We start from the raw sequence: 21338 nt of genomic DNA on the forward strand, positions 1-21338 counted from the left end.
TTTACCTCCACATGTGAGGTATTGGTGTACTCAGGAGAAATTGCCCAACACATTTTAGGATCCATTTTATCCTGTTGCCCATGTGAAAATGAAAAAATTGAGGCTAAAAGAATTTTTTTGCTAAAAAAAAGTACTTTTTCATTTTTACGGATCAATTTGTGAAGCACCTGGGGGTTCAAAGTGCTCACTATGCATCTAGATAAGTTCCTTGGGGTGTCTAGTTTGCAAAATGGGGTCACTTGTGGGGGAGCTCCAATTTTTAGGCACACGGGGGCTCTCCAAACGTGACATGGTGTCCGCTAAAGAGTGGAGCCAATTTTTGATTCAAAAAGTCAAATGGCGCTCCTTCCCTTCCAAGCCCTGCCGTGCGCCAAAACAGTGGTTTACCCCCACATATGAGGTATCAGCGTACTCAGGACAAATTGGACAACAACCTTCGTGGTTCAGTTTCTCCTTTTACCATTGGGAAAATAAAAAAATTGTTGCTAAAAGATAATTTTTGTGACTAAAAAGTTAAATGTTCATTTTTTCCTTCCATGTTGCTTCTGCTTCTGTGAAGCACCTGAAGGGTTAATAAACTTCTTGAATGTGGTTTTGAGTACCTTGAGGGGTGCAGTTTTTAGAATGGTGTCACTTTTGGGTATTTTCAGCCATATAGACCCCTCAAACTGACTTCAAATGTGAGGTGGTCCCTAAAAAAAATGATTTTGTAAATTTCGTTGTAAAAATGACAAATCGCTGGTCGAATTTTAACCCTTATAACTTCCTAACAAAAAAAAATTTTGTTTCCAAAATTGTGCTGATGTAAAGTAAACATGTGGGAAATGTTATTCATTAACTATTTTGTGTCACATATCTCTCTGGTTTAACAGAATAAAAATTCAAAATGTGAAAATTGCGAAATTTTCAAAATTTTCGCCAAATTTCCGTGTTTATCACAAATAAATGCAGAATTTATTGACCTAAATTTACCACTAACATGAAGCCCAATATGTCACGAAAAAACAATCTCAGAACCGCTAGGATCCGTTGAAGCGTTCCTGAGTTATTACCTCATAAAGGGACACTGGTCAGAATTGCAAAAAACGGCAAGGTCTTTAAGGTCAAAATAGGCTGGGTCTTGAAGGGGTTAATGGTGCTATATAAATAAATAATAATAATAAATAATAATAATAATCTGATCATGAAATAACTAGACACCTAACCGTGCTATCACCAGGGAACTGACAATGACATTATTAAAGACTTGACCGTGCCATCATATGAGACCTGACCATGATAACATTAGAGATCTCAGCATGCCAGATATCACCAGAGACCTATCTGTGCCATTATCAGAGCCCTGATCGTGCCATTACCTGAGACATTACCTTGCCATAATCAGAGACCTGATCGTGCCATAATCAAAGACCTTACCATGCCATAATCAAACACGTTACTGCACCATCACCAGACACCTGACCACACCAACACCAGAGATCTGACCAGGACATAATCAAATATCTGACTGTGCCATCACCAGAGACTTGGCCATGTCGTAATCAGAGACCTGACTGTGCCATCACCAGACACCTGACCATGGTGCCACAAGAGACTTGACCATAATGTTACCAGAAACCTGACTATGACATCACCAGACACCTAACAATTTTGTCACCAGACACCTAACCATAGTGTCACGTGACCATAACATTACCAGAGACCTGATTATAGCATCACCAGAGACCTGATCTTAATATCACCAGAGACCTGACTGTGCCACCAACATAGAACTGACCTTGCCATCACCATAGACCTGACCTTGCCATCACCATAGACCTGACCATGCCATCACCAGAAACCTGACTGCCTGACTGTGCCATCATCAGAAACCTGACCGTGCGATCACCAGAGACCTGTCCATGATGTTACGAGACGTCTGGCTGTGCCATTAGCAGAGGCCTGAAGGTGCCATCATTAGAGCTCTGACTGTGGCAGTCAACATTGCTATCTCTACCAGTTCTAGAAACCAGATAAGTTAATCTTCACATATATTCCACAGAACTAGACTGGTCTCCATCTGTTGGCTTTTTCTTACCTCTGAGATGTGATTTAGATTTGGGCAGTGGAGTTTGATCTGAGCATAAAGCGCAGTCTCCTCCATCGCTGGTCTCTGACAATCTTTCACAGTCCTTGGTCCTCTGAGCTCTGCCCCATCCAGTAGGCTACTTTCACACATCAGCTTTTTTGTTTCAGCCACAAATCCGGCTAATTGTATTAAAAACGGATCCATCACAAATAGTGAAAAACTGATACGATGCATCCGTTTTTTGTTTTTTTTTCACCCGGCAATACAGTGACTTCCTGTTCCGGGGTGGAGGAGAGAGAGAGAGAGAAATTTTGGACGGATCCGGCAAAAAAACGGATGAAACGTTGGAACATCAGGCGCAATCCAGCGCTAATACAACTCTATGAGAAAAAACGGATCCTTTTTTTTTACAAATTCACCGGATTGTGCCTGATGCAAAAAACCTGATGTGTGAAAGTAGCCTTACAGTAACTAGTGCCCTCATCAATTACATAAAATGGAGCAGAGTGACCAAAAATAGGGGCAGCATCTAAGAACATGCTAGGGAGCGTCTCTGCATTATTTGCATGTATTCTTGGTAGGAAACTGCACTGCTGGTATGATTTTTTTGTAAACTGGCACATTTTGGAGTATTTTTTTTGTTTTAGCACTCTGTTAGATGCCCCGTCATTGCTTACTGACAATGCCAGACTGACTTTATAATTGTTCATCTCCATGACGTTAGTAGAGATCTGACCGTGCCATCATCAGAGACCTGACCATGTCCATACTATAGACCTGGCCGTGTCATGTACAGAGACTTGACCATGCCCTCACCTGAGACCTGACCATGCCAAAATCAGTGACCTGACCGTTCTATCACCAGAGACCTGATCATGATGTTACTAGAGAACTACAGTGCCATAATCAGACACCTGACCACATCATCACCAGACATCTGACCACATCATCACCAGACATCTGACCACATCATCACCAGACATCTGACCACATCATCACCAGACATCTGACCACACCATTACTAGAGACCTGACCGAGCCATAATCAGAGACCTGATTGTGCTATTGCCAGACACCTAGCCATATCAGGACATGACAGTGTCATCACCAGAGACCTGGCCATGGCATAATCAGAGACCTGATTTTGGCATCACCAGAGACCTGACCTTAGTGTTACCTGAGAAATGACTGTGCCATCAACATAGACCTGCCGGGTCATCACCAGAGACCTGAGTGTGCTATCACCAGACACCTAGCCATGTCATCACCAGAGATTTGACCGAAATGATTCCAGAGACCTGAATATGACATCATCAGAGACCTAACCATAACGCTACCAGTGACCCGATTGTGGCATCACCAGAGACCTGACCTTAATGTTACCAGAGAAATGAATGTGTCATCAACATAGACCTGACCATGATGTTACTAGAGACCTGACTGTCTCATCACCGTATGCCTGAATGTGCCATCATTAAACACCTGGCTGTGGCAGTCAGTCATCAACATTTTTTTTTTACCAGCTCTGGAAACCAGATAAATTAATCTTCACATATAGTCCACAGGACTAGTCTGGTTTCCATTTGTTGGCTTTTTCTTACCTTTGAGATGTGATTTAGATTCTTGCAGTGAAGACCTCGCTACAGGTAGATTGATCTGAGCGTAAATCACAGTCTCCTCCATCGCTGGTCTCTGACAATCTTTCACAGTCCTTGGTCCCCAGAGCTCTGCTCTATCCAGTATTATTGTAACCAGAGCACTCGACAATCACACAAAATGGAGCAGTGTGGCCGAAAATAGGGCAACATCTAAGAGCATGCTAGGGAACGCCTCTGCATTATTTGCATGTATTCTTGGTAGGAAGCTGCACTGCTTCTTTGTGTTTTGTAAGCTGGTACATTCTGGACTATTTTTTTTTGTTTTCACACTCTGATACAGGGGTGTCAAACTGCATTCCTCGAGGGCCTCAAACCATGCGTGTTTTCAGGATTTCCTTAGCATTGCACAAGGTGCTGGAATCATTCTCTGCTGGTGATTAAATTATCACCTGTGCAATGCAAGGAAATCCTGAAAACATGACCTGTTTGCAGCCCTCGGGGAATGCAGTTTGACACCCCTGCTCTGATACATGACCAGCATTGCTTACTGACAATTCCAGACTGACTTTATAATTGTTCATCTCCATGACGTTACTACAGAACTAACCATGACACCTTCATAGACTCTATACCCTCACTAGAGACTTCACAATGCTATAATCATTGACCTGACTGTGCCATCAACAGAGACCTAGTCATGATGTTACTAGAGATCTTACCGTGCCATTACCAGAGTCCTGACCATGCCATAATCAGACACCTGAGCCCACCATCACCAGACACCTGACTACTCCATCACCAGAGAACAGACCGCACCATAATCAGAGACCTGACTGTGCCATCATCAGAGGCCTAACCATATCATAATCAGAAACCTGACTGTTCCATCATTAGAGACCTGACTGTGGCAGTCAACAATGTTGATCTCAGTGTAAAGCACAATCTCCTCTATCGCTGGTCTCTGACAATCTTTGACAGCCGTTGGTCCTCAGAGCTCTGTCCCATCCAGTATTACAGTAACTAGAGCACTCAACAGTGACATAACATAGAGCATGTCAGAGAAAATTGAAATCTTCTCCAGGGAAGGAGCATTCACCTCACCCACTCTTCTCTCCCACAAGTGAACTCCAGAAACAGAAAGAGTTAGCAGTCTATAAGTTGTCTCTGTGTAGCTGACCCCCTCCTTTGTAATCAGGTAATTAAGGAAAATCCTAATAGCTAACAGATGTAAAGTCCTGCATCAGGAATGCGGATAAGCAAATATATGACCAAAATAAGAGCTTGGAGAAATGTAAAGATCTTTTTGTCTGCTTACTAGAAATACTAAGAACGGAGGTTTGCATAAAATGCATTGATCTAATATGTAGGAAAGTCATATTTTCAGGGATATGATGAAGTTGCAAATGCAAATCATGGTTTCACTTCGCAAGACAGTGGCCAGGATCCCTCCAATTGAATAATGGCATGATAGACGAGGCTACACCTGTCGTGTTTGGGCTCAATGTAACGATAAAGTCATAAATATATGACGGCAATGTTTAGCGCCTGCGAGCCTCAGGAGCAGTTATCATGAATGTAGGTAATCTTATAATTTTCTGAAGCTGAGGCCAAATCTCATGACCAGGCCTGTTAGGAGTTATGCAGGGGAGGTGTGTGTGGGTGAACCTTAAGAGCTAACGAAAGGCTAATGTCAAACTCTGGACGTCTTCTGTTCCTGGAGGAGCAGCTAACAATGGTTCTGTACATTTTCTATCTGGAATAATACCGCGCTTAATTCTGAAGCCTTTGCAGTGATGTCACCAGGAAGTCCGTGTTACTGTTTGGGTTCGGCTGCCCAAACACCAGAAGAATTATCTGGGTAGAAAGACAAAATGATCAATTGTCAGTACACAGTGCTATGTAATATGATGACTGCAATATACACACTTTGATGGAAGGAGGATTCATTACGAGATGATGTGTGGTGTGATTGGGGTTCTTTAGTGGTACTCAGAGAACAGACGTTAAGTTGCAACCACAAGATGTCGGTACAACCATGAATCTCAGTTGTATCAGTCCGAGCAGTAACTTCCTTTGAGATCAATATTACAGTCCAGGTTTGGTAAGATTACCACTTCAATGTTCTTGTAAAGCCCTTCATCTGAAGGTAAGGACCCAGTAAGAGAGGACGTGAGGGCTCTTGACAAGTGGGGTCCGCACTAGTTATATTCTGAGGAGGAGATAGGTATAAAGTCTTGTAGTTACCCCATTAAAGGAGACCAAAAAAAATTCAAAGTCTGGAGAAGGATGTGTATAATTGTCCTCAGGACTTGCACTTATGTTTATTTGTTGTGGGGTCACTGTATCACCAGCCCCTGTAACAGACAAAGGAGCATCTCACTTCAGGGGTTAACATGCAGGTGGCCCATCACAAAAACAGGGAAAATGGCGGGGGTACACCAAGAGGTTGGCAATTCAGTCCCTGGTGGGCCCTCAGGGTGTTCATAGTGACTGACAGCTGCAGACAGAGGAGCACATTGTGTGGGCACTGCCATACACTAGCGATAAGGGAAAACCATGCACCTCAGTCTGTAACCCATTGTCCCATCTGCCCGTCTGATGTAGGGGCCTCCCAAGACATGTTCCCTTGTCCGCAGGGTTATAATGTGACCGGGAGCAGGTGAGGGTTATTTGTGATAGCTGGCCAAGATGGTGGAAAGGGACCTACACAGTCCTAGACAATGAGCGGCTGCTCCCTCACTGTGTCGGTCAGGACCCTTCTAGGATAGGACCAAGAAGTACCGAATCAGCTCACCAGATATGGGAAAATGCCCTGATGAGGGCTTAGTGCGTGGTATATGGAGCGCCCCCATGGGGCTGTGGGGTACTCGGTACCGGGTCCTGTGGTTCACAGGGGGATGTCACGGTGGCTGACCCAGTCCGTGGCCCTGGGACATCCGTGTAAAAGGTCTTTAAGGGGAATATTCATGATGCCACCTGTGGTATTCAGTCAGGGTGACCGACGCTGCTTTAAGGGGTCCGCTGGGGTGATGTTATGGCAACTAGATGGTATACCTTCCCACAGATGAAGTTTGTCCCCAGGGCTTCCCACTGTGTAGATGGTGAATGATGAATGGTGCAGTGATGAACGAGGACACAAGGTTGCAGTCTCTTTACCTTTACTGAAGACTTCAGCATCCACAGTCCAGGACACCAGATCACAGAGCAGGTAGAGTCCGGCCCGTCCAGGTGGAAATCAGTAGCCTTCCCTTGCGCTGCAGTGTTGTAGTTCCTTACTGCCTAAGGCTTCACATAAGGTCCTCTCAGATGTAATATCTTTCTCTCTCTCTGTCCCCCGTATAGGATAGGACAAACCCATATGACTAGTTGCTTGAGGCTGTTTATAGGGACTCTAGCACGCCCCGGCCTCCATGGGTTGCCACTTCCCTCCTGGGTGTAGGGCGGACAGGTAACTTGCAATTAGCTGTCCTGGCGGTCTCTGGAGGAAAGAATAAAGGTCCTTACTCCCTCGGTGGTCCGGCTACCGGGCTTCTGCGCCTCAGAAGGAGGCAGCCTGTGTAGGGCTGGTCCCCTTCTGGTATCCTCTCCTTTGCTACAACTTCCTTCACGCTCACTGCAATGCAGTTCTGCCTTCTGAATATCTCTTTCTGGGAGCTGCAGCTCTGAGGGCATGCACAGCTCCGTGGACCCTCTGTCCACCTCAGACTACTGTCTGTAACGTTCTAACCTTCCCTACAGACTAACAGTTCTATATATATGGGGAGTTATCTAATAAATAGGAGCAGAAGCTCCAGCTGGTGGTCTGGAGTGTGAAATGTGTTGCATGTTTGTGATACCTGGATGCAGTTATCCTTCTTTGCCTCCAAACGTAGCATCATTCTCCCCGAGAGGAAAGCAATACCATTGCAACGACCAGGACCCTGAGGCGCCACATATACAGAAAGGCAGCTCTTTACTTTTGTCATCTTCCTCACACCCCCATCACACGTTAAAACTATCCCTTATGGGGAATTCAGCAGAGCCAGAAGGCTGTGTTCACACATGAATGCGCTTCTTCAGGATTGCAATATTGCCAAAAAACTTTTACATGATAGGGATTATAATAATTACAATATCAATAGTTTTAATAATCCCTGCTGTCCAAATTTCCGGAGTGTCTATCAGCCATATCCTCCTTCTTCACCTCTCGCTTCCTGAATCTCAATGTAGACAAAACCGAACTCATCATCTTTCCTTCATCCCGCCTATTCCCCCTACCTGATCTATCTATTACGGTAAATGCATCATGCTCTCTCCTGCACCTGAAATCCGCTGCCACGGGGTAACTCTCGACTCTGCCCTGTCCTTCAAACCGCACGTCCAAAATCTTGCCACCTCTTGTCGCCTCTAACTCAAAAATATTGCCAGAATCCATCCCTTCCTCAGCCCTCAATCTACTAAAACTCTTGTGCATGCCCTCATCATCTCCCACCTTGACTACTGCAACGCCCTCCTCTGTGACCTCCCCGCTATCTGTCTTGCACCGCTCCAGTCTGTCCTCAACTCTGCTGCCCGGCTAATCCACCTCTCTCCTCGCTACTCCCCTGCTTCTCCCCTCTACAAATCCCTCCACTGGCTCCCAATTCCCCAACGAATCCAGTTCAAACTACTAACACTGATCTACAAAGCCATCCACAACCTGTCCCCTCCCTATATCTCTGAACTAATCTCCAACTATATTCCCTCAAGTAATCTTACATCCTCCCAAGACCTCCTCTCCTCCATACTTATTCGTTCATCACACAACCGCCTCCAAGATTTCTCCCGAATATCCCCCATCCTCTGGAATTCCATGCCTCAACACGTCCGATTATCCACAACCCTCGGATCCTTCAGACGGAATCTGAAAACCCATCTCTTCAGGAAAGCCTACAGCCTGCAATAACCATTCTGCTGCCTCACCACCACCCGAGCTGTCGCCTCACCAACCACCCGAGCTGCCGCCTCACCACCACCCAAGCTGCCGCCTCACCACCACCCGAGCTGCTGCACCCCCAACCTTCTGTCTCATTTTGTTGACTGGTCACCTTTTTCTATTTATTTTTTGTTTGTCATTTTGTCAATGATGTCCTGTGATTAATGGTGTATTTAACGTGCCAGAAACGCATCAGGTGTTATTTTACGTTTTTAACCTTGGCTTGACATGCCGAAATAAAAGTTTGGTATTTTATTAACAGGTCGGTGTGCTGGATCTATTCCTCTCCATTTTTTCTCTACAAGGCTGTGCTCACCAGTGGAACTGGCACCCACCTGTGTTTTCAGATTGGACTCATTTGGTCGAATTTGGATTACGTTGACAGCTCCCAAACCTCTCCTTCCTACAGCTTCCCAGGACATGTTCCCTTGTCCGCAGGGTAATAATGTGACCGGGAGCAGGTGAGAGATATTTGTGACAGCTGGCCAAGATGGCGGAGCGGGGACGTACACAGTCCTAGATAATGAGCGGCTGCTCTCTCACTGGGTCCGTCAGGAGCTTTCCAGGATAGGACCCAGAGGCACCGAACATCAGCTCACCAGATATGGGAAAATGCCCTGATTTGGGCACAGTGTGCGGAGACACCAGCCCGGCTTCTGGGCAATGTAGACGACTGGACGTCTGGACTAAGAGCTGCAGCTCGAAACACGTAGAGGAAGTGTCCTCCTGTCACGATATTGTATGAAATGTAATATGATTTTGTAGCTTTTCCTGTGAGCGCCCATGCTGTGGGCTGAAAACCCCCCTTCTCTGTGTGTTTCTGCTTCCCGGAATGTGTGTGTAGAAGAGGTTTTATTGCTTCTAGCTGCAAATTCCAGGTTCGGAGCAACTTACTCATTCTCTCCCACCCAAGAATTTTTATGGCGCATGTGTAGGCTCAAATCTCCCTCCAGCTAAAACTGGTCTGATATCTCTCTCAAGACATGTGGTTCTTTGTTCCATTATAGTAAGATATTGGCTCACCAATTTGGGCTAGGAAAATAATAAGTCCATGTTGCGAATCTCCATCGGCGGATCTGTCAGCCACTGTAAGCATGAATCTCTAATCCCATCAGGTACAAAGTACGGATTTCTCCGGAACTGTGTGTCCTAACTAGCCCGAATTTGGTACCAATAGAAAGCCAATGGTAAAAGGAGATGAATGAGGGGTGTGTTATGATTCTGACACGTTTGGGAGCGAAAATACAAGAATTATAAGAATTTTTGGAGAAAACTGTACAGCTGAGGAGAGGGGAGGGTGATGTTAACTCAACCCCTTTAGTGACGTCACGAGGCTGCAGTTTGTAAGTCTCTACACTTAACCCAGCCTTGAGTCTTACCTGAGGAGCTCTTACTGCTAGCCCTGATGAACTGGGATATTTGGAGCTCCGCCCACCAGCCTGGTTTTGCCTGAAATGACCTGAACACATGTAAGTGTTAACTTCTCATTTAACCCCTGTTATTTTATAATTACCTTTGTACATATTTCCAATTGTCTCTTTTGCAACATCCTTGTAATCATTTTTGATAAACACTGCCTGTCCTTTTATGGAGTAAAATATCTAAAGTACTAGTTTTGTTCTTCCTGCTCTAAAACGTACCCTAAGTCTTCTGAAGGGAATTACGCTACTGTTTTCGGTTAGCTTCGGACCTGTTGATCAAAGCTGGTGGCAGCATACCTTGTTCTGTGCCTTTGGGGGTCGTTGTAGCGATGGCGGCATTGATAATTATTGTTCCTGCCTGAGTGGCAGTAGTTATATCACCTCGCTGCAGCGTGCTAAATAGCTAGTACATACCAGGCAGCCTTTCTGGCGACTAATTACCCCAGATGCAGTACCTAATCTGACCTGAGGGTAAGGGGGGGGGGGGGGGCGCCAGAGAGCTGCAAGTTTTTAAGCGGAACTATAAAGCGAGATATACATAAATCCCTGCAGTTCGTGTTATATTGTAGGAGTAGTGGGATAACTAAAATAAGCCCCTGCAGTAAACTAAGAGGTCAATAGCCTTGTGTGTGTTTTCATTACAGTGTAGCAGTGGAGGGATAACTAAGATAAGCCCCCTGCACATGTGATAGCCGTCTGTTGGCCTAAAGTCACCCCAATCCGTGACGTAGGGGTGACAGTCACGGTGTGAATCATGACACCTCCTCTCACATGTTTTCCATCATTTCATTTTCCTTGGTTTTAATGAGGAATGTGAACATATAATCCATTTAAAAATATTCTTTATTTTCAAAATGAGGAAAGCACCAATACACCTGTGTAACAAACATTGCTAAAGCAAATATATAATGTAACAGGGACCATACATTAATAATGATTGACATGTAATAAGATCCCTATTAATTCATATATATGTATAATATTAAACCAAACAGAATCCAGTAAATCCCTAACAGATTATCTAATCTGGTACTGCCTAGGGGCCGCACCCTAAAAGTCAAGAGCTATGGCGCCCCGCTCATTGGCGGCTCTCCCTAGCTCCCCCTGTTATGCCACATTACAGATAAGGTAGGATTATAGGTCAGGTAATAGAGATGAAGAAACTAATAGGCAATAAAATGGCCGACAGTAGTCATAGAGAACTCAGTGTCAGAGAATAGCCTCAGTAATCGAAACTATAATTGCTCGTCCTCATATTGACTGATAATGACCTAGGGATAATAGTAAACTCAGCGCCAGCTGCTTGTGGCTCCACGCATATCCCCGTCCAGTCGGGTCATCAGGAGGTTTGGAAGATGAATGTGATGTTGAGTTGATACTAAGCAAAGGCTGATTCTGGTATTGCCGGTAGTAGAAATTGTAGTGGCCTGTAAATATCCCTCCATGATGTCGAATTATCAGGATAATACACCCACCTGGCTATCATGTTACAGGACTACTCTGTCCTTGGAGCACAAATGCGCCTGCGCAGGTCAGGTTTCAAATTGTATGCTCGCGTGCACAATGATGTGAGAGGACCTAGCGCGCACTGGAGCGCTTTCCCAATGATGCGTGACGTCACTTCCAGGCCATTTTCTGATACTGTTTGAGGCAGGGTACTACACATCTGCCTCCTATTCAAATCAATAGAAGGTGGATATTTAATACCCTGCAGAGGCCGCTACCAGAAGACGGCCTGCTCTGCATGTAACTATTTCTATTACTGAACATCGCCTCCATCACCGATAGCAGGCGCAGCTGATTGGTCGGGGTGCCAGGTGTTGGAACCCGGTCGATCAGATATTGATGACCTATCCTGTTATCCTGTCTCCCTCATTTACACTGACCGTGTGCAGCCGCTCTGCACACAGACTGGGAAACTCTCTTGTAACTAGCACTTAAGAGGAGGACCAGGGAGCGAAGAGTAGGCGCTTAACAGTTAATTATACACATTGTGCAGGGATGTATCAGGCACATCCTACATGTGTGCTTGGTTGTGTCTACAAGCAATAAAGTTGGAGACAACAGGGATCCCTTGAACAGGTAACACCTACACACAACACTGTTCTGACTCCAGGCCAGAAGAAGGAGCTCTGATCCAGTTTGTGGGTGGCTTCCCTATATATTCTGGCTGGAGTAGGAGTTAGGAGTTCAGTTGAGAGGAGAGCTGGAGTCATGCAGACAGGAGGTTCTGCAGCTCCTGACAGAGCAGTCTGTGAGAGACTGTGAGGGGAGCAGAGGCAAAGGAGGGGAAAGATAATCGGAGTGGAGCTGCGAGCAGGCTCACTCCAGAATGAGTGCTAGAAACCGGAGACCGGAATTCCGAGGTTGTGGGGGGTAACTGTATGCCCCACAGCAGAAACCAGAAGGCAGGAGATTTCAAGTCGCCTGTCCACCATTGCACCCGAAGGCACAGCAGCAGATAGAGCCCGGAATCACCACAAGTAGGGACACCTGTAAAAAGGCTCGAGCTGTCTGCCATACGGATATTGTCCTGTTAAAAGGACAGAGAGAAAGTGAGGACCTTGTGCGAAGCCTCAGGCAGCAAGGGACTACAACACAGCACAGCAAGGAAGGCTTCCAACCCCACTTGGCTAGGGGGATTCCAAATCGCTTCCAGGCTGCCCAGAGCTCACCACCACCTGTGATCCGTACCCTGGACTGTGGCTGTCTACTACCAGTAAAAGGTAAAGAGACTGCAATCTTGTGTTCTCTAATTCTTTCTGGCACAACACATCTACCAACTTTGTGTACTACACTGGGAGCCCTGGAGACTCAGCTTCACCTGTGGGAAGCCATACCATCCCTGTTGCAATAACATCATTCCCAGTGGACCCCTTTAAGCAGCGTCGGTCATCCCTGACTGAATACCACAGGTGGCATCACGAACATTCTCTATTCACAACAACCCGTTTAAAGACCTTCCCTTTAACTTGGACACCCAGGGCCACGGAACAGGTCACTGCCACCGTGACTACCTCTTTAATAACCACTGGACCCGGCCCAAGTACCCCATGGTCCTAGCTGCTGCTCCAAAGGATCAATAAATTCAGTCACACTGAGTGACTATACAGCACCTCCCTATTTATCATGCTGTGGGTCTAAGCTACAGAAGCTCCTTATTTATATCACACAGAGTGACAATACAGCTACAGCACCTCCCTATATATCACACAGAGTGACTATACAGCTACAGTACCTTCCTATATATCACACTGAGTGACTATACAGATACAGCACCTTCCTATATATCCCACTGAGTGACTATACAGGTACAGCATCTTCCTATATATCACACTGAGTGTCTATACAGCTACAGTACCTCCCTATATATCACACTGAGTGACTATACAGCTACAGCACCCCCCTATATATTACACTGAGTGACTATACAGCTATAGCACCTCCCTATATATCACACTGAGTGACTATACAGGTACAGCATCTCCCTATATATCACACTGAGTGTCTATACAGCTACAGCATCTCCCTATATATCACACTGAGTGACTATACAGCTACAGTACCTTCCTATATATCACACTGAGTGACTATACAGATACAGCACCTTCCTATATATCCCACTGAGTGACTATACAGGTACAGCATCTTCCTATATATCACACTGAGTGTCTATACAGCTACAGTACCTCCCTATATATCACACTGAGTGACTATACAGCTACAGCACCCCCCTATATATTACACTGAGTGACTATACAGCTATAGCACCTCCCTATATATCACACTGAGTGACTATACAGGTACAGCATCTCCCTATATATCACACTGAGTGTCTATACAGCTACAGCATCTCCCTATATATTACACTGAGTGACTATACAGCTACAGCACCCCCCTATATATTACACTGAGTGACTATACAGCTATAGCACCTCCCTATATATCACACTGAGTGACTATACAGCGATAGCACCTCCCTATATATCACACTGAGTGACTATACAGGTACAGCATCTCCCTATATATCACACTGAGTGTCTATACAGCTACAGCATCTCCCTATATATCACACTGAGTGACTATACTGCTACAGCACCTCCCTATATATTACACTGAGTGACTATACAGCTATAGCACCTCCCTATATATCACAGTGAGTGTCTATACAGCTATAGCACCTCCCTATATATCACACTGAGTAACTATACAGGTACAGCATCTCCCTATATATCACACTGAGTCTATACAGCTACAGCATCTACCTATATATCACACTGAGTGACTATACAGCCACAGCACCTCCCTATATATCACACTGAGTGACTATACAGCTACAGCACCTCCCTATATATCACACTGAGTGACTATACAGCTACAGCACCTCCCTATATATCACACTGAGTGTCTATACAGCTACAGCACCTCCCTATATATCACACTGAGTGACTATACAGGTACAGCACCTTCCTATATATCACACTGAGTGTCTATACAGCTACAGCACCTCCCTATATATCACACTGAGTGACTATACAGCTACAGCACCTCCCTATATATCACACTGAGTGTCTATACAGCTACAGCACCTCCCTATATATCACACTGAGTGACTATACAGGTACAGCACCTCCCTATATATCACACTGAGTGACTATACAGGTACAGCACCTCCCTATATATCACACTGAGTGACTATACAGCTACAGCACCTCCCTATATATCACACTGAGTGACTATACAGCTACAGCACCTCCCTATATATCACACTGAGTGTCTATACAGCTACAGCATCTCCCTATATATCACACTGAGTGACTATACAGCTACAGCACCTCCCTATATATCACACTGAGTGACTATACAGCTACAGCACCTCCCTATATATCACACTGAGTGTCTATACAGCTACAGCACCTCCCTATATATCACACTGAGTGACTATACAGGTACAGCACCTCCCTATATATCACACTGAGTGACTATACAGCTACAGCACTTCCCTATATATCACACTGAGTGACTATACAGGTACAGCATCTCCCGATATATCACACTGAGTGTCTATACAGCTACAGCACATCCCTTTATATCACACTGAGTGACTATACAGGTACAGCACCTCCCTATATATCACAGTGATTGACTATACAGGTACAGCATCTCCCTATATATTACACTGAGTGACTATACAGCTATAGCACCTCCCTATATATCACACTGAGTGACTATACAGGTACAGCATCTCCCTATATATCACACTGAGTGACTATACAGCTACAGCACCTCCCTATATATCACACTGAGTGACTATACAGCTACAGCACCTTCCTATATATCACACTGAGTGACTATACAGGTACAGCACCTCCCTATATATCACACTGAGTGACTATACAGGTACAGCACCTCCCTATATATCACTCTTAGTGACTATACAGCTACAGCACTTTCCTATATATCATACTGAGTGACTCTACAGGTATAGCACCTCCCTATATATCACACTGAGTGACTATACAGGTACAGCATCTCCCTATATATCACACTGAGTGACTATACAGCCACAGCACCTCCCTATATATCACACTGAGTGACTATACAGGTACAGCATCTGTTATGGACTGGTGGTTTAGGAGCAACATGGGACAAGCTCTGAAGGAGGTGGTACCTGCACTGACCGCAGTCCCTAAGCTCAACACAACACTAGAAGTAGCCGTGGGATGCTCCTGTCTCTCCCTAGGCACCTCGTCACAGCCTGAGAACTAACTACCCCTAAAGATAGAAACAGGAAAACTATCTTGCCTCAGAGAAAATCCCCAAAGGATAGATAGCCCCCCACAAGTAATGACTGTGAGTGGAGAGGGAAAAGACATATACAGAATGAAACCAGGATGTAGCACAGGAGGCCAGTCTAGCTAGATAGATAGGACAGGATGGAATACTGTGCGGTCAGTATTAAAAACTACAAAAATCCACACAGAGTTTACAAAAATCTCCACACCTGACTAAAGGTGTGGAGGGTAAATCTGCTTCCCAGAGCTACCAGCTTAACTGAATTAATCCATACTGACAAGCTGGAAAAACATAGAATGCACAGAACGAATAAGTCCACAACATGTGGACAGAAAAGAGCAAAGCTAGGACTTATCTTTGCTGAACTGGTCAGGATATCAGGGAAATCCAAGCAAGATGTGAATCCAACCAGGAACCATTGACAAGTGGCACTGGCTGAAGGAAAGAGCCAAGCATAAATAACCGAGCAGAAAAGACAATCAGTGGAAGCAGCTGCTAACTGCTAAATCCAAGGAGCAGCCATTCCACTTAAAACCACCGGAGGGAGCCCAAGAGCAGGACTCACAAAAGTGCCACTTACAACCACCGGAGGGAGCCGAAGAGCGGAATTCACAACAAGCATCTCCCTATATATCACAGTGATTGACTATACAGCTATAGCACCTCCCTATATATCACACTGAGTGACTATACAGCTACAGCACCTCCCTATATAATAATAATAATAATTTTTATTTATATAGCGCCAACATATTCCGCAGCGCTTTACAAATTATACAGGGGACTTGTACAGACAATAGACATTACAGCATAACAGAAATACAGTTCAAAACAGATACCAGGAGGAATGAGGGCCCTGCTCGCAAGCTTACAGACTAGGAAAAGGGGAGACACGAGAGGTGGATGGTAACAATTGCTTTAGTTATTCGGACCGGCCATAGTGTAAGGCTCGGGTGTTCATGTAAAGCTGCATGAACCAGTTAACTGCCTAAGTATGTAGCAGTGCAGCCACAGAGGGCTATTAACTGCATAAAGTGAATGAGAACATGATGCGAGGAACCTGTTTTTTTTTTTTTATATATATATATTTAAATAGGCCACACAGGGATCGTTAGGTTAATGCATTGAGGCGGTAGGCCAGTCTGAACAAGTGAGTTTTTAGGGTACGCTTAAAACTGTGGGGATTGGGGATTAATCGTATTAACCTAGGTAGTGCATTCCAAAGAATTGGCGCAGCACGTGTAAAGTCTTGGAGACGGGAGTGGGAGGTTCTGATTATTGAGGATTCTAACCTGAGGTCATTAGCGGAGCGGAGAGCACGGGTAGGGAGGTAGACTGAGACCAGAGAGGAGATGTAGGGTGGTGCTGAGCCATGGAGTGCTTTGTGGATGAGGGTAGTAGTTTTGTACTGGATTCTGGAGTGGATGGGTAGCCAGTGTAATGACTGGCACAAGGTAGAGGCATCGGTGTAACGGTTGGTGAGGAATATGATCCTGGCTGCAGCATTCAGGACAGATTGGAGTGGGGAAAGTTTGGTAAGAGGGAGGCCGATTAGTAGAGAGTTACAATAGTCCAGACGAGAATGAATAAGTGAAACAGTAAGAGTTTTTGCAGAGTCGAAAGTAAGAAAAGGGCGAATTCTAGAAATGTTTTTGAGATGCAGATAAGAAGAGCGAGCCAGTGATCGGATGTGGGGGGTGAATGAAAGGTCAGAATCAAGGATGACCCCAAGGCAGCGGGCATGTTGCTTTGGAGTAATGGTGGAACCGCACACGGAGATGGCAATGTCAGGCAAAGGTAGGTTAGTAGAGGGAGAGAACACGAGGAGTTCAGTTTTTGACAGGTTTAGTTTCAGATAGAGGGAGGACATGATGTTAGAGACAGCGGTAAGACAATCACTGGTGTTTTCTAAAAAGGTCGGCGTGACAACAGGAGAAGAGGTGTATAATTGGGTGTCGTCAGCATAGAGATGGTACTGGAAACCAAATCTACTGATTGTTTGTCCAATAGGGGCAGTATACAACGAGAAGAGGAGGGGGCCTAGGACTGATCCTTGAGGAACCCCAACAGTAAGGGGAAGGTGAGAGGAGGAGGAACCAAAACATACAGTGAAGGATCGGTCAGAGAGATAGGAGGAGAACCAGGAGAGAACGGTGTCCTTGAGGCCGATGGAGCGGAGCATAGTGAGGAGGAGCTGATGATCCACAGTATCGAATGCTGCAGAGAGATCCAAGAGAATTAGCATGGAGTAGTGACCATTAGATTTAGCTGTTAGTAGGTCATTAGAGACTTTAGTGAGGGCAGTTTCAGTAGAGTGTAAAGAGCGGAAGCCAGATTGAAGAGGGTCGAGAAGAGAGTTATCTGAGAGATAGCGGGTAAGACGGGAGTGGACCAGGCGTTCGAGGAGTTTGGAGATGAAGGGAAGATTAGAGACAGGTCTATAATTAGCGGCACAGTTTTGATCGAGGGATGGTTTTTTAAGTAATGGATGTATGATGGCATGCTTAAATGAGGAGGGAAAAATACCGGAAGTGAGGGAAAGGTTGAATATTTTTGTTGGGTGAGAGGTGACAGCCGGGGAAAGGGACTGGAGGAGATGTGACGGAATGGGGTCACTGGTGCAAGTGGTTGGGCGAGAAGATGCACGGAGCCTGCTTACTTCTTCTTCTGTAACTGCTTCAAAGTTAGAGAGTGAACTAGATGCAGTGGGGGAGGGAGGACAGTGCATGGTATGAAGAGATTGGGAGATGATTTCCTGTCGAATGTGGTCAATTTTTTCTTTGAAGTAATTGGCCAGATCGTCAGCACGGAGATCCGTGGTTGGGGCCTGCTCTCTTGGGTTGAGTAGGGACTGGAACGTGTCAAAGAGACGTTTAGGGTTATTGGACAGGGAGGTGATGAGGGTGTTGAAGTAGGTTTGTTTGGAGAGGTGAAGGGCAGAATTGTATGTCTTTAGCATGAACTTTTAATGGATGAAATCTTCGGGTAGATTAGATTTTCTCCACAGACGTTCTGCGCACCTGGAGCACCGCTGCAGGAAACATGTTTGCAGCGTGTGCCACGGTTGTTGCCATCTGTGCCGAGTTGTTTTATGTATAGGAGGAGCAGCTTCATCCAGAGCACTTTGCAGGGTTTCATTGTAATGCTTCAGAGCAGAATCAGGACATGAGATGGAGAAGATTGGGGCCAATGAGGACTGCAAGTTCTTCATAAGTTTCTGGGTGTTAATGGCCTGTATGTTTCTATAAGTGTGGAAAGTGGGGGTGACCTGAGCGGGATGGCAGTTCTTGATAGAGAATGAAAGAAGGTTGTGGTCAGAGAGTGGGAGAGGGGAGTTTGTGAAATCATCCACTGAGCAAAGCCGGAAGAAGACCAAGTCAAGGGAGTTTCCATCTTCATGTGCTGCGAGAGGCCGAAAGAGGAGGATAGAGATAAAAGGTGAGAAGCAGATGGGGAGAGGGGAGAGGCAATGGGGATGTTGAAATCACCCATGATAAGGGTGGGGGTGTCACAGGAGAGAAAGTGTGGAAGCCAGGTGGCAAAGTGATCCAGGAACTGATGAGAGGGGCTGGGAGGACGATACACCACCGCCACTCGCATGGAGAAGGGGACGTAGAGTCTAACCACATGGACCTCAAAGGAAGGGAAGACAAGTGAGGGTACTTGGGGGATAACTTGGAAAGTACATTTGGGTGAAAGGAGCAGACCAACGCCTCCACCTGCTCTGTTGTCTGATCTTGGGGTATGAGAAAAGTGTAGTCCACCATATGAAAGAGCAGCAGCAGCGGTGGTGTCTGACTGCTGGATCCAGGTTTCAGCAAGAGCCAGGAGATTAAGAGAATTCGAAAGGAAGAAGTCATGAATGAAGGAGAGTTTATTACACACAGAGCGAGAATTCCAAAGGGCACAATTCAAAGAGACAGAAGGCATGCAGGAAATATATATCACACTGAGTGACTATACAGGTACAGCATCTCCCTATATATCACACTGAGTGTCTATACAGCTACAGCATCTCCCTATATATCACACTGAGTGACTATACAGCTTCAGCACTTCGCTATATATCACACTGAGTGACTATACAGGTACAGCATCTCCCTATATATCACAGTGAGTGACTATACAGGTACAGCATCTCCCTATATATCACAGTGAGTGACTAAACAGCTACAGCATCTCCCTATATATCACACTGAGTGACTAAACAGCTATAGCACCTCCCTATATATCACACTGAGCGACTATACAGGTACAGCATCTCCCTATATATCACACTGAGTGACTATACAGCTACAGCATCTCCCTATATATCACACTGAGTGACTATACAGCTTCAGCACTTTGCTATATATCACACTGAGTGACTATATTCACGGTGGAAAATGAAATGCTAGGTGAAATCCCAAGAAACAATGAAAACCCTATATTAAGGGTCACCAATCTAACCCAAGAAGAGGTGCGAAACCGGCTAAATAAGATTAAAATAGATAAATCTCCGGGTCCGGATGGCATACACCCACGAGTACTAAGAGAACTAAGTAATGTAATAGATAAACCATTATTTCTTATTTTTAGTGACTCTATAGCGACAGGGTCTGTTCCGCAGGACTGGCGCATAGCAAATGTGGTGCCAATATTCAAAAAGGGCTCTAAAAGTGAACCTGGAAATTATAGGCCAGTAAGTCTAACCTCTATTGTTGGTAAAATATTTGAAGGGTTTCTGAGGGATGTTATTCTGGATTATCTCAATGAGAATAACTGTTTAACTCCATATCAGCATGGGTTTATGAGAAATCGCTCCTGTCAAACCAATCTAATCAGTTTTTATGAAGAGGTAAGCTATAGACTGGACCACGGTGAGTCATTGGACGTGGTATATCTCGATTTTTCCAAAGCGTTTGATACCGTGCCGCACAAGAGGTTGGTACACAAAATGAGAATGCTTGGTCTGGGGGAAAATGTGTGTAAATGGGTTAGTAACTGGCTTAGTGATAGAAAGCAGAGGGTGGTTATAAATGGTATAGTCTCTAACTGGGTCGCTGTGACCAGTGGGGTACCGCAGGGGTCAGTATTGGGACCTGTTCTCTTCAACATATTCATTAATGATCTGGTAGAAGGTTTACACAGTAAAATATCGATATTTGCAGATGATACAAAACTATGTAAAGCAGTTAATACAAGAGAAGATAGTATTCTGCTACAGATGGATCTGGATAAGTTGGAAACTTGGGCTGAAAGGTGGCAGATGAGGTTTAACAATGATAAATGTAAGGTTATACACATGGGAAGAGGGAATCAATATCACCATTACACACTGAACGGGAAACCACTGGGTAAATCTGACAGGGAGAAGGACTTGGGGATCCTAGTTAATGATAAACTTACCTGGAGCAGCCAGTGCCAGGCAGCAGCTGCCAAGGCAAACAGGATCATGGGGTGCATTAAAAGAGGTCTGGATACACATGATGAGAGCATTATACTGCCTCTGTACAAAACCCT

General features: G+C 45.2%; 1 protein-coding gene across 1 annotated transcript in view; it reads right to left on the reverse strand.

Moving 5' to 3' along the window:
* The window catches only part of LOC138657567 (natural killer cells antigen CD94-like), an 86962-nt gene extending 83115 nt beyond the window's left edge, over positions 1-3847 (reverse strand). Inside the window, exon 1 of the mRNA XM_069745330.1 lies at positions 3669-3847. Coding sequence (XP_069601431.1) covers positions 3669-3750 — 82 coding nt within the window. The 5' untranslated portion in view covers positions 3751-3847. The remainder of the gene's footprint in view (positions 1-3668) is intronic.
* Between the last annotated feature and the right edge of the window lie 17491 nt (positions 3848-21338).

This window comes from Ranitomeya imitator, chromosome 1 (genome assembly GCF_032444005.1).
Source record: "Ranitomeya imitator isolate aRanImi1 chromosome 1, aRanImi1.pri, whole genome shotgun sequence".
In the NCBI taxonomy this organism is placed as follows: domain Eukaryota; kingdom Metazoa; phylum Chordata; class Amphibia; order Anura; family Dendrobatidae; genus Ranitomeya; species Ranitomeya imitator.